General features: G+C 42.6%; 1 protein-coding gene across 1 annotated transcript; it reads left to right on the forward strand.

Moving 5' to 3' along the window:
- Nucleotides 1-532: 532 nt before the first annotated feature.
- Nucleotides 533-13,926, forward strand: LOC125771937 (probable multidrug resistance-associated protein lethal(2)03659). The gene is made up of 8 exons (XM_049443134.1): nt 533-922; nt 8,500-8,845; nt 8,921-9,502; nt 9,569-11,291; nt 11,368-11,689; nt 11,769-12,817; nt 12,887-13,033; nt 13,115-13,926. The coding sequence occupies exons 2-8, from the start codon at nt 8,523-8,525 to the stop codon at nt 13,142-13,144; spliced, it is 4,176 nt and encodes a 1,391-aa protein (XP_049299091.1). The 5' UTR covers nt 533-922; nt 8,500-8,522; the 3' UTR covers nt 13,145-13,926.
- The last annotated feature ends 1,053 nt before the right edge of the window (nt 13,927-14,979 follow it).

The following is a 14,979-nucleotide window of genomic DNA, read 5'->3' on the forward strand; positions in this document are numbered from 1 at the left end:
GGATACCGGCTGAGTTATGGAGCAAAGTTGAGCTAAAAATGAGGAAAATTTTAAGGTTTCACAAACACGATATGGAATATGGTTCCATATTCGATTAATAAATTACTTTTCACTATGTGAAAACCCCCACAATGTATTTGTAATTATAAATAAAATAAATTCAGGCCACATTGCATAGCCTCCGAACCACCCTGAACGTAAAATTGACACGCAGATGAGAGACCGTGAGAGGGGGGTCCTTATTTCAGACTTTAGCAAAAAAATCGGCTTTCTTCTGATATGGCTAGATGGCACTTGTGCCTACATTTCGTTGACTGTGGCAACGATATAAATGCGAATGTCAATAAATAAATACGAATAAATACGAATACACATCAACGAACGTTTCGAATTTGACAATTGCGTTCGATCCTCTCTTTATCTATACCCACTTTGACTTGACACCAAGCAAGCGCAAATATTTGACAGCTTACAGTTTGCGCTTGGTGTAGCGTAGCCTTTACACCAACCAGCGGTGGTGAAGTGGCGTGGTGAATTACATCGCCGCGCATATATACGAATTCTGACTTCTAGCTTCATTCATTATCGGTTCGTTGTTTGCCGGTGCGGTTACGGCAGCAGTAGAACAAATCAGGTTAAACAGCAGTCCGATCCAATTATGCTACCTAAGCATAAATAATGTAGTGAAGACACACGTGCAATGCCGCGCTCTAATACGTCTGTATGCGTTTCAAGTGATTGTGCTGTGTATTGATTAGCATCGCGCATCAGCTGTGATTTGTTGTGAAATTGTTGTGAACAAGCCGAAAACAAAAGGAAAGAAACCCAGCATATATAACGCTCGCCTGGCGGTGGATAAAATCTTTCCGTACGTGCGTTTCAATACGTCCCGCAATTGTGCGACCGTGATAAGATTTTATAGGTGAGTTTTTGAGGCGGAAAGGATGTAAATGAAAATGAAGCAAAGGAAAGGAATAGCACGGCAAAATGAGTGTACACTAACCGGCCATCCGGGAAGCCGAACAAAGGTTGTTTTGTGTCAAAAAAAGGGAAAGCAATCGCATTTGTTCTAGAACTATCCATTGCCGACAGTGTTGTTGAAGTTTTGTCCAAAAAAAAAACAAAGCAATAAGGTTTCGTAGCGTTGGCAACGGATTAAAGCGTGTGTGGTACAATACATTAGGTTCCCCCATTACCGGTGGCGTCTAGATAATCACCCGATGATGTGATGGTGGTCTTTCACTCGCCGGACTTTAACCTAACTTACCTGTGTCGCACACAGCGTGCGGCCCGGCAAAGGTGCCGGACAGATACCACAGCCAGGTAAATTCCCGGTTCGGTGCTTTAAAACTTCAGTTTGCTTCGATTGGATTGTAGTAATCAGCGGAATTCGAAGAAATTTCCCTTTTCGTTTGTTGTGTGGCAGAATGTCAATGTGGGAATATAAAGATAGATCGGCTGATGTGTATTCGTACGTGCGAGATTGAGGCCACACAATGTATCTATGGCGTGTGTGTGTTTGAGCCACTAGTGCATTTCAACCGTGCAAGTATTACATAAATACACACGCATACGTAAAAAGGGTTTATGGCACTGCCCTCCACAAAGGGAAGCACTTTTAATCAGCCGGTTACAATGAACAAATCCAGTAGGTGAGGAAAAATGGGATTTTCAAGGCCTACTCATATGCTGTGTAAAGCTGTAACAAAGCATCGTCTTCTTAGTGCTTGTAACAGACGTTGATGATCTTCTCATCAGTTGATCAGTTGATCAGGTTGGTTGATCCTCGGCAAGTTTATACCGTGCCAATGATGATTCCTTGAAGAAAAAACTTCTATGATGCTGCATAAAATTAAATGCTTAAGATAAGCAAGCAAAAAACAACTTTTTTATAAGAAAAATGCAGATACGAATTCGGTCTATAAAATCGAAACGCTATAAATAAACAAACAAAACAATATTAAGCAATGCAATTGTAAACATTATAAACTGTTAAGAATAAACATATGCTAGTACTGTTTACTCCATGCTTTACTTCAAGCGCAAGTCATGCCAAGGGAACGATCGATTTGTACAATATCCATATTTTTATTTTTATAGTTTTATCTGAATGTATCTTCATACGCCCGCCCAATGCTAGTTTGCTCAGAACCTTCCACAGAGGTGATGGTACTTGAGTGTGTGTTGGACGCAATGATAGTGAATAATGTTTGCCTAATGGCCCCTTTTGGTGTTTGCAATTAGAGATCGTTTAAAATGTCCGGTACAAGCACACCTTATCGAACAACGTGGAGAGAAGAAACACCTGAAACGAACTTCAACCCAGTGTTGTCAAACTCGGTTGTGGTATGTGGTTGATGGTTAAATTGAAATTGTGCAAAATTATATTTTGCTTCTCTAGATAAGAAGTTCAATGAATCATATTTTCAAGCATGAAAATGTTGTTTTGTTAATGACAAACATTAAATATTTTTAATGAATAATGCTTAATACTTAATACCCAAACTTATTGCTAAACTTATGCTTAAACTTAAGTTAAAGTTGAGCGTTGTAAAATAAAATATGGACAGTGAATTGTTACACAAAACTTTACGAATAAAAAAGATTATTTTGAGGCAGTTTTCTAAGTGGTAAATTATTTCCTGTAGCATAATTTAAATATTCTAGTTTTGGGATTTGCAGTTCGTTACAAATTTACTGCAATTTTACTGATAAAAATGAAGTTAAAAAAACATTTAAAACCTGATAAGAAATTTCAATAATGAGTTCGACATCTCTGGCCTTGAAACGTGACCGATGTATTGCAAGCAGATTAGGAAAAGTAGATATCAGGAAGAGCATGGACATCTAACAATTCTACCGCTCGATTGCTATACTTTCCGGTGGCAATTTGTGATATCATGTGAGGTGAAGCGTGGCAGAATATGCGGAAAAGATATTTTTCTTCTTTATTGTACTACTTATAGATTAGAAGAGAAGCTTATATAGGTTAGGTGTAGTAGTAGCCTCCAAATGATCTTCGATAAATGCAATTTCAAGCATTTGGATTCCTCACTATCTCCAATCCCATTATTTATACGAGGTTTGTGTAAATACTAACGATGTTTGGAAAGGAATAAGTATAATCTGTTCATTCTATGTCTTCAGCAACTCCACTCCATAAAGTAGAAATATATTCCGTCAGGCTAAAGATTGTACACCGTTTCCGATTCAGTCGGATGATGATATTCTTCCTTTCGAATTGGGCAGTTCGTTCGAATGCGGAACAGTATGATAATGTATCCTTAACAAACAGAAGTAACAATTAAAGCCTACCATTTTGTTCCACGGAACTTCCTGCTTCCGAGTGAAGTTTTGCAATAAATGATAAACTAACACTCGAACACTCTAGCACAGACATACTTTTGGGACACTTCAAATCTGCCCCACATCTTCAACGTGGTTTTACTAGACCGTGAAATTGTTTCCTTTCGGTAGTGGATTTACTGACCTTTGCCGGTTGGAATTCCTATCTTTTTTTTTGTATTTCGTATGTTTTACTTTCAATTTGCTAAACAAAATGTATTTCGTAATTTTTTTAATTGCGCAAAAAGAATCAATTAAGTTATATGCGAAGGAATTGCATTTATAAATGTGACCTGCGTTTGCTATAAATTGCGCATAGCTCATAATATATAATGTCATTTTAATCCCATCAACGGCAAATAAAGCTTAACAATAATTATAAAAAAATCCGTTTTCAGTACACAATTATTTTTGATACAAATTAATTATTGTTATCAAAAAAAAAAATTATTCAACATGTTATTATTGTTAGCGGGACAGCAGATTTAAACGTACTATTCAATCCGGATTCTTCACACAAAAGCTTCCGGGATTGATTTGTCTGGTCTTATAACGCCACCACGATGATATACTGGGCGCTCGTCAATCTATGCATGATTGAAGTTTAAATTGCCACAACAACAATAAACCATCCCCGGGAGGGGGAGCCCGCAGTTCTCTTGTGCCACTTTAATTGGTATAAACCACCAACGCTTGTTGATGCTGCAGATGACACAATGAAGCAATTCAATCTTAGGACCTGCATAGATAATTAACGAATGCATCAACGATCCGAAAGCTAGCGAGCGCGCGAGCCCCTGTATTAAAGCGCAGAATGCAAGTGCGTGGCAAATCGAATGAGGTCGTTGTCGTAAAACGCACTGCAAATGCAAACGTTGTTTAACGATACGTTATCATAGTGTGGTGTGTTTTCCAGTCATAATGCCTAACAGTTTTACTGTTCCGTTTTTTTTTTTGGCACGCTTCTCCCACGTCCAGATAGCGAGATAACTGTAGCCTTTGGCCCAGTATCTGATGATGATCATATAATACGGAAAGCTGCAAGCACAGGTAGCGTGTCGCGATGGAATGACCTGGTAGCTTGATTGTTACCTCAACCGAACCATCCCATTCCGTATCGTCGGAACGTTCAGTGTGTGTCCGATTGTTGGCATGTGTTGTCTCAATATTCTAGAATAATCGTTTCTATCAGGTGAAACACTTATCAGCTTCGGTAGTCGAAAGCAATCAACAGCAGCATGAAGCCAACCCTTGCGGTCACTACATTTCGATGTAAAGATGATGCAAAATTTGGGCCCGTCGTTGAAATTTAGTGTCCAGGTTTTTTGGATAGCCTCAGAACATACCCTTAAAACAATATGCGTGTCACAGACCGGTGACATACGATCGCCGATAATTGAATCGTACATGTGTAGAGGCTGTTGCTAACAGTGATGAAATTCGTGCAGAAATTAATAGTATATCTGCTTTGGACATTTGTTGGTATAGCGTTGGACAGCGTTGGTGGCGCTTACCGTAAAATACGGAAATGTCATTCCAAAGTGTTACCTACTGATAAGGGCGTGTAGAGTTCATTCAATAAAAGTATCTTTGCCGGTACTGATTGTTTTGATTTTGTGCTAAGCAAACAATTGGTTCAAAACAATTGAGGTTGATATCAGGAGGAATATTCTTTCTCTGTTTTGTTAGATTGTGTCTTTAAGAGAAGTATCTTTAAGATGATCAGATGACGCTAGAGATGGTCTGTTATTGCAATAGTCAAATTGCATCATATCATTGTAAAATTGTGTTTTTTATTGGCACGCACAACTCAAAGTGTAATGTAAGCTGTCCTGAAACACAACACACCACCAACAAGAATGCGTACGTCGAAAAGACCAAACCTCGAGTAACGCGCCAAGAGTGGAGAATGTTTGTTTAGTCATTAGAAATATGATCCATCGACAGCCTTGTTGGTTGGGGAATTATCAGTGTGCGGAAGTACTTTGAACGAACTAGACGGGTAGCACGCACCCTTATCTCGGCAAAACAAAAAAATAGATGTAAAAGAAACACATTAATGAGTTATGCCATTTTGACCTCCTCCTACTCTTGATTCGCGGACGTGGTTCATTTGCGACAAATTGCGATTAATTAGTAGGAGTAGTATGATTAATTTTAACTGATGTGTTCACACTAAACACTTACCCTAGGGCCCAACAGACCTGGTGGTATCGTGCCATTATCAGTTACATTTCTGCAGGTTTCCGAATCAAAAACTCTTGTACACATGGTAACCCGAAATAATCAGCAAAGAGGTGCTAAGTCACATCTGGGGGGGGATGTGATATTATGCTTATCCTGGTTTGGATTATGTCTGAATCAAGAAATCTGGCATCAGGCAGTAGTTACGTTGTTGCTACACTAGACCCGCAAAACAGCCAGAGATAAGCCTAATAATATATGGATGCCTACCATATGTCTAATATATTGGGGCGAGGTGGGGAGAAGATAATTATTTCTAGCTTATTTTGTCTCCATTAGTGTGTACGAGGACGAAAGGTAAGATTATATTAATCAAGCGATAATGAAATTTGCATTCCACTGCTCATTGGCTCCCACCGTTGAGGCCAGTGGGCTAGGATGATAAAATAATAATAGTAAAAAAATAACAAAATGGTGATAGCCACTGGTAAAAATTTAGGAGACAGTAAATTGGAGAAGCGGGATTGTCGGGCTTTGATGTCGACATAATTAAAGCAGCTCAAAACAGCTTCCATTTGTAAAAACAACAACGCTGCCTAACAAGTAATGTGGTTTCGTTGTTTTTTTAGAGAGACCCCGAGCTGAGCAAAGTCAGAAATGGAAGATCTCTAGGTTTTAGAGAAGATCAACTATGTGGGTTTAAGTGATAAAGGTTCTGAGAATAAGATCCCATTATTATCAAGGACGTAGAGAGAACTTGATTTCAGAGGTGGACGAGTGGACGAAGCTAAAGAATCCCAGAAATCAGTATAAAAGAGCTTCTCAGTTGTAGTTTTAAGTAGAATTAATTTGTAATTTTAAGCTTAACTACACAGTGAAGGATGTCCAGCTGAGACTCCAGTTTTCGGTTTAGCAACCCGAACATTTAGGCGCTAGTCCATCCAATTACTGCTCTGCCTTAGGCTGTTGTTTACATATAAAACGAAAACATATAAAACACATGCAAGAAATACGACAGAATTAAGGTGAAAAGTTAACCTAAAATCTAATAACATGTCCTGTTCTTTGGAAAGATAATCTACTCCAGCCCTTCACTCGTCTATCGATGTATCATATTTCACTTACACTACCTCTTTTATCGATTATTGTTCGGTTATGTTTTTTCCTCTCTCTCTAAATACTTAAACACACTGACAAACCGATAAATCTATTTAAAGAATATACCCACCGTTTTCGTTTTTCCGCCATGGGAAACTCGGTCCCTTCCCGGTAGGATCACTAATCGATTTAAAGTCGGGCGATAACATGCAGACAAATGAAGGTGCACTTGTTTCGTTTCGTACCGCCAATGTTGAGGTTATGCTGCCGTTAGTTCACCGGCTTGATGGGGGTCACATCAATCATCCTGGGTGGTACACCTACATTGTTGTTAGTGCGGCTTTCCTGTGTTGAAGCATTTGCCTAAATGCAAAGTTTTCTGAGTGTAGAGGTCTCTACTGGGCCGACAAACAAAAAATAAGCACACTTCCACTAGCGTAAAGTTTGAAACACTACACGTGCACTTCGGTGGCCTCTAGGTTGCAGAGACAGGTGGGATCCACGGTTTACGATCAATGAAACATGAATCAGCACCATACAGCTGTGAACCGTTGCAGGGTAAAGAACCCCCAATCGGGATTTAACGCTTAGCGGGTTGATTGTCGCGTTCCGATAAGCGGATTTGAAGGATCATCGACCAAATCCATTCCGGTCGAAGAAGTTTTTTCGCTTATCAGTATTGGTAGTATTTAGTGAAGTGCATCTGTTGGGATTACCTTATTACCGGTGAAGTACTAACAACAGTTATTTCCCCTTTTTCGGACGGATCTCTTACTTAACGGATGAAGATGAATCACAGCTCCCGATGTGTGTCTGTTTGAAGTGTGACTTGCTGCTTTAACTCCGTCTAAGTACTACGGAAGTACTCGAAATTGCATTTCTTCCAACGAAGCATCTGTTTCTCGATGTAAGCTTCAAGCGCTAATCAAGCACGTGACCACGACACAAATACACCACAACCTTCTTTACGTCTTCATCGCCTTCCATTAGACGACGTCTGATGGACCCCAGGGTTGTTACGTCGAAGGCAAGGATCTTGCGTGTTTGGTGATTTGTTTTTTAAATCATTGAAAAAAGTTGTATTCTTTAAGTTTTGCAGTTAAAATAGCGAAAGAGGATCAAACAGGCACGTTACGCTTGCTGGGAACGAACGTAACGAGCATTCATTAGACCGTGAACGACTTTTTTTCCAACCACTTTTTCGTTAAACAGTAGCCGACAGCAGGGCCCTGTTTACACCGCAAAACGGAAGCGAAAAAGGTGGAAGTTTCCGCACGAATAAGCTCACCTGTAGTCGTCCGATTTTCGGTCGTGGTCTCGTGTACGTGCACAAAACTGACAGTCGGCAGAACCTTCACCTTAATGTTGACCTTCAGAGTCAGCCGGTCTGCGATCGGCTTTTGCAGGCCAGAATGGGCCGACTACATTTTGTTTACAGTTTGTGTTTGTAATTGTTTATACTTATTACACAACGTATGACGCCAAAATATGTTTATAGTTTAAAGTTCTTTAACGTCTAATATGGTTAAAGAACTGGTTACGTTTGGTAGATTCTTATTGGTTCCCGCTTCGCTAGTGAATCACACTTAGACGAGATAACCTACGATGGCCTCCCATGTTTCATATCAAAGTTCTACATACAACACATGGTGCAATAGTACTTGTATTGTTTTTAGTTGTAGAGGAAGAAAGAATGCATTTCACCAGCTTATCATCTGCGTGTTGTTGGTTAATGTTGCGCTAGTCCCACCGCATCAGTGTCTCCGTACGTTTCCTCGTTCACATTATCAACGGGTGCATTTGAAGTGCGACATGATTCAACAAATATCATTAATGACTCTTGTTTTTTTTTGTCATCATTTCCATTCACAGCAACATAAATCCAGCCCACCGCTATGGAGGCACAGAAGCGAAAAGATCGGGATCCCTGCCCGAGACAGAAGGCTAACTTTCTCTCGTACATCATATTTGCCTGGACGATACCGATCTTCTTCAAGGGCTACAAGAAGGAACTGAACACGGACGATCTCTATCAACCGTTGCGCGAGCATAAATCCGACGGGCTCGGTAACCGGTTGTGTGAGGCATGGGAAAACGAACAAAAGCAGGCCCGGTTGCGAAACAGAAAACCGAAACTGTTGCGCGCAGGATTCCGCGTGTTTGGCTGGGAAATTACATTGTTGGGCTTGGTGCTGTTAACACTGGAGATGCTGTTCAAGTAAGTGGAACGATGCGGGGGCGGTAATGAAGCAGTTGGAACTCGTAATGAAATACTTTTCTTTATTCCTTGCAGAGTAACGCAACCTTTCTTCCTGGGCAAACTGGTCGCGTACTATTCCCGCCAGTCCGGTGATCTTACGGAAGCGTATCTGTATGCCGGTGCGGTTGTACTGTGCAGTGCGATTAATGTCCTGTTTATTCATCCGTACATGCTGTCCCAGTTGCACCTCGGTATGAAGCTGCGTGTGGCGGCTTGCAGTATGATTTACCGGAAGTCGCTTCGGTTAAGTAAGACGGCACTCGGTGACACGACGGCCGGGCAGGTTGTGAATCTGCTTTCGAACGATGTGGGTCGGTTAGATTTGGCCGTACTGTTTGTGCACTATCTGTGGATTGGACCACTGGAAACGCTGGTTGTAACGTACCTGATGTATCGCGAGATTGGCTATTCGGCCGTGTACGGTGTGCTGTTTTTGTTACTATTTATACCGCTGCAGGCGTATCTGGGTAAGAAGACGTCGGAACTTCGACTGCGTACGGCACTGCGCACGGACGAACGTGTGCGGTTGATGAACGAGATCATTCAGGGTATACAGGTGATCAAGATGTACACGTGGGAGAAACCATTCGCCGCGTTGGTAGCGATGGCAAGAAAGTAAGTGATCTTTACTAAAAAGCTATTGGAAAAATACTCAACGGTAATATTGTTACTCTCTTGCAGGAAGGAGATTAAAGTGATCCGCTACGTCTCATACATCCGTGGTATATTGCTATCCTTCATCATGTTTACGACACGCGTGTCGATCTTTCTGAGTCTCGTTGCTTATGCGCTTGCGGGCCAAGTTGTGACGGCGGAGAAAGCGTTCGCCATCACGGCGTATTACAACATTCTCCGAACAACGATGACCATCTTCTTCCCGCAAGGTATCGGCCAGTTTGCGGAAGCGCTCGTGTCGGTACGGCGTATTCAGAAATTCATGCAGTACGAAGAAATCGAAGCGGCGGAAGGCGTTTCAATGGTGGCAGTCGATGGAAAGGATGTATCGTCTTCATCGTCCGATTTGGAGGAGAAACCCGATGCGAACCCGCTAGCATTGCCAAACAGCAAATTGATCCGTCACTCGGAATCGGACGGTTTGAAGGAAGCTGCATTAAGCAACCATCTGTCCGATGCTGGTGTGATTGTGGAGAAAGCGGTAGCACGCTGGGATTCGAAAGCGACCGAGTACACACTGGATGGGGTGGATTTGCACGTACAGCCGGGCACACTGGTGGCCGTCATTGGCCCGGTCGGTGCGGGTAAATCCAGTTTGATTCATGCGATTCTTGGCGAGCTGCCGCTAGAATCCGGTAGCATCAAGGTGAACGGAGATGTATCGTACGCATCACAGGAACCGTGGCTTTTCTCCGGTACGGTGCGTCAAAACATTCTGTTCGGTTTACCGATGGAACGGGAACGCTACAAACAGGTAGTGAAGACGTGTGCGCTCGAGCGTGACTTTCATCTATTTTCGGACGGCGATAAAACGATCGTTGGCGAGCGGGGTGTGTCACTGTCCGGTGGGCAGAAGGCACGCATCAGTCTCGCCCGTGCCGTTTACCGGCGGGCGGAAGTTTACCTGCTCGACGATCCACTGAGCGCGGTTGATTCGCACGTTGGCCGGCATCTGTTTGACCACTGCATGCGCGACTATCTGCGGGGCAAGATCGTGATATTGGTAACGCACCAGCTGCAGTACCTGCAGAACGCGGACCAGATTGTCGTGATGATGCACGGCCGGGTGGAAGCAGTCGGGACGTACGATAAACTGCGCGAAAGTGGGCAGGACTTTGCTCAGCTATTAGCGGCACCATCGGGCAAGGAGGACGACAGTACCGATACGGAATCGATTAAGCGATCCGGTAGTCTGTACAAGCGACAGAACAGTGAATCCAGCATGGATTCGGCAGTGGCCGATGGTGATGGACCGGAAACGAAAGCGATGGAGGAACGGCAAAAGGAAGGCTCGATCGGATATGATGTGTACCGGGCGTACTTTAGAGCGAGTGGCGGTAACGTTGTGGTGCTGTTGATTCTCTTTATGTTTTTGCTGTCCCAGCTAAGCGCTTCCGGTGGTGATTATTTTCTTACCTATTGGGTGAACAAAGCAGAGGAAAAGGCACCAGCCGTTAATGAGGAAAGTCGTGCAACGTTTAGCGCATTGAGCAACGCGACAGCTATTGATAATGCCGATGGCAGTGACTTCAATGGTACGACCACATACGAACCGCCCACAACACCAGCAGCAACAGTGGGCGGTATAGCCATGTTCTTTACCGCAATCCGGCAAATGTTTGCAACGGGCGATGAGGATGAGGATCGGTATATTGACATCTACATCTTCACTGCGCTAACGGTTGCCACGGTTGTGATAACGCTCACCAGAAGCATGTTTTTCTTCCGGGTAAGTGGTGTCGCGGGTGCTTCATCCATTTTTTCTACTTCGTATTCGATTAATCGATCCAATGTTTTCTTCGCAGACGGCAATGAAAGCTTCCCGCAAACTGCACGACGCCATGTTTAATGGTATCACGCGTGCCTCGATGTACTTCTTCAACACGAATCCGTCCGGCCGTATTCTGAACCGATTCTCGAAGGATATGGGCCAAATTGATGAGTACCTGCCGAGTGTGACGGTGGACGTGATACAGATTTTCCTTTCACTGATCGGTATCGTGGTTGTGGTGGCGATCGTCAACCCCTACAATCTGATCCCGACAGTTGTAATTGGCATTATATTTTACTTCATGCGTGCCTTCTATCTACTCACATCACGCAACATTAAGCGCGTTGAAGCAATCAGTTAGTATATGGTGCTATTTTCTTAACGCATAGTGTTTTGAAAAATTAAATGGTAATGATTTTTGTTTCCATTTTACAGCACGATCACCGATTTACTCTCACCTATCGGCATCACTTTCTGGTCTATCTACGATCCGTGCCTTCGGTGCAGAAAAGGTACTCGTGCACGAGTTTGACTCTCATCAGGATCTGCACAGTTCCGCGTTCTATCTGTTCATATCGACGTCGCGCGCTTTCGGCTTCTATCTGGACGTGTTCTGTGTGATCTACATTGCGATCGTTACGCTAACGTTCTTCATACGTGGTGATAGTGGTGGTAACGTTGGTTTAGCTATTACGCAAGCGCTCGGTATGACCGGTATGGTACAGTGGGGAATGCGCCAATCAGCTGAGCTCGAAAACACGATGACATCCGTCGAACGGGTGGTAGAGTACGATAACGTTGATCCTGAACCGGCGCTTGAAGCACCTGCCGATAAGAAACCACCGAAAGAGTGGCCCCAGGAGGGACGGATCCGTTTCGAGAAGGTAACACTGCGCTACAGTCCCGATTCGGATAGTGATCTGGTGCTGCGTGATTTGGAATTTGAAATTGAACCTCGCGAAAAGATTGGCATCGTTGGGCGAACGGGTGCGGGCAAATCATCGCTAATCAATGCACTGTTCCGGCTGTCGTACAATGGTGGTTCGATATTGATCGATGCGCGCGACACGAACCAAATGGGTTTGCACGATTTGCGTGCGAAGCTTTCGATCATCCCACAGGAACCGGTGCTGTTCTCGGGCACGCTGCGCTACAACCTCGACCCGTTCGATGAGTACCCGGACGAGAAGCTGTGGCGTGCACTGAAGGAGGTAAAGCTGGAGGAGGCAGTAAACGAGCTACCGTCCGGTTTGTCGTCGAAGATTAACGAGGGTGGTAGTAACTTTAGTGTCGGCCAACGGCAACTTGTCTGCCTGGCACGGGCAATTCTGCGCGAGAACAAAATTCTGGTCATGGACGAAGCGACGGCAAACGTTGATCCGCAAACGGACAAGCTGATCCAGCAGACGATTCGGGAGAAATTTAACGACTGTACAGTATTGACGATAGCTCACCGTTTGAACACCGTGATGGACTCCGACAAGGTAAGTTGTAAGATGGGACGATTAATGGAAAACACACCAATTTATGATTTTCTCCTTCGATGCGTACAGGTGCTTGTAATGGACGCAGGCCGTTGCGTTGAGTTTGGAACGCCGTACGAGCTGTTAACCACCGAAGGAGGCCCCAAAGTGTTCTACGGAATGGTGAAACAGACGGGCAAGAGCACCTTTAACACACTGCTTAAGATCGCTGAGGAGGTACGTAACAATTTAATTTCTGTTATTGGTTTTTTTTAACTTTCACTTACTAACGCGCTTATTTCCTTCTCACCTTAACAGTCTCACAATCAAAAGCTACAACCGATATAGGAGGCTGAAGCAACGAAATGAAGATTCCTGCATCGTACTGATGCCAAACATTTGCAAACTAGTTCGTAAGATGTATACAAGTTCCCATCGCGAAAATCTCTTACAGTAACCGGTAAAGATTGTGGTGCACGCAATGCGTGGTGCTCACCGGGAGGTGTGTGTTTAATACCTCGTGCTTAAAACAAAAGTGGCCTTTACTTAAAGTAATAAGTAATCATTTCGAACAAATTCTGTCCTTAGTGTAGTTACCGTGTAAGGAAACACGTCCTCATCTAGGTGGCACATACTGATTTATAAATGTATTTATAAGCTAATAGCAATAAGGTTCTGTACGTACTTTGCTATTGTTAAGTGAATTATGTTTCGGAATTTCTCAAAAGATGTCCGGATTCAGAATATTGCCTTATAATTACGTTTGTAAAACTGATTTAAGAAGCTCGTTAGAATTGAACGTTTACTGTATCGAAAGTTTAAGATATATTTGTATTTAAACGTGTAAAAAAACTAAAAGCGGTGCCGTATGTTTGTTGTATTTAGAGGCGCGCACCAGTGTGTTATAATTTTGTTTTGTGAGAAGTTTTGTTCATTCATTTGGTGCCTTCAGCAACACGTCTCAGCGAACACCGGTAGAATTAGTGCTTAAGTTAGCGATTTATGCGAAGCAGTAAAGTAAAACAGTAGCAAACGAACGGGCATGTTCCAATGATCAAATAAATCATATTTACACAGCTCCTTTGCTGGAAACCCCCCGGCAATGGGAGCGAGTGGAGAAGCGATTGTAACCAGAGGTGCCTTCAAAATGCAGTCCTTTATGCATAAACATTCCGAAAAGTGGTAGATTAGTATGTAAATGAAAGCAACGCCGTATGTAACAGCGCTGTTGGTAAATGTTGGTACCAAGCATGCGACTAGAATCGTGTTAAAGTTTATCGTTATTAGAAAGCTCTAATCTAGATGAAAAAACAGCAATACATTTATTATGGTTAAGTTTTAGGCAACGTTGGGAGGGATATGAAGCATTTAAGTACAGTGCAGATTACAGTTTAAAGTTGAAGTTCAAAATTTGACAGTTAATTATGAATTTGAATTTCAACATATTCCGAATTTTATTTTTGATTAGTGCATACATTAGTTTAGGTAAAGTATTGCGTAGATTGTGCGAAAAACATTAAAATATTATATTATATTCGTAACTTTCGTAACATGCAAACGAGTAATCCATACGAAGTATAAACGACTTGTTGAACGATATTCGACTTAAGCGGATTTCTCTGGAAGTCATTTTTCGCCGAACTTGGGAAATAACTGTATCCATTGGAATAATGTGAACGATCGGAGTGTTAGTTATTAAACTCATCTTCTGCTTAGCTTAACTAGCTAGATGCTACATCAATCAACCTTCCTGTCGAAAACATAAACATCCCAATTCCGTCGAAATATATGTCGTGGTGCCCCGATTTTACGACGCCATTAATGTTGATAAAATGTTTACATCCGTCCTTGAAGTTCTCAGGGAATGTGCCGTTACTAATAACTACCTGTACGCTGGTTTCTCCATGTGCATAAACTTTGAGCTGAGATCGTATACGGTGACGTAAAACCGATTTTAAACGTCCCCCATCAAACATAACCCATTCATTTAACGCGTGCAACTCTTTTGCGCGTTCTACTCTAATGAGACAATTTAAGCGTACATTGACTTATTTTTTACGTGTAGTTTTCAACTGTGAAATATCCTTGAGCGCAAGATTTAAAATGTGCATACCCTTCCTGTTTAGAACGTCTTCTGGTGCGGTACGAATTCCCATAAATTTTGATTTTTTGAATTCAAATTA

The sequence above is a fragment of the Anopheles funestus genome, chromosome 3RL, assembly GCF_943734845.2.
Source record: "Anopheles funestus chromosome 3RL, idAnoFuneDA-416_04, whole genome shotgun sequence".
In the NCBI taxonomy this organism is placed as follows: Eukaryota; Metazoa; Arthropoda; class Insecta; order Diptera; family Culicidae; genus Anopheles; species Anopheles funestus.

Excerpts from the sequence above, each read along its gene's own strand:
- LOC125771937 (XM_049443134.1), top strand. The coding sequence starts at position 8,523 with ATGGAGGCACAGAAGCGAAAAGATCGGGATCCCTGCCCGAGACAGAAG. Across the intron at positions 9,503-9,568 it reads TTGGTAGCGATGGCAAGAAA|GAAGGAGATTAAAGTGATCC; the intron begins GTAAGTGATCTT and ends ACTCTCTTGCAG. Across the intron at positions 13,034-13,114 it reads TGCTTAAGATCGCTGAGGAG|TCTCACAATCAAAAGCTACA; the intron begins GTACGTAACAAT and ends TCACCTTAACAG.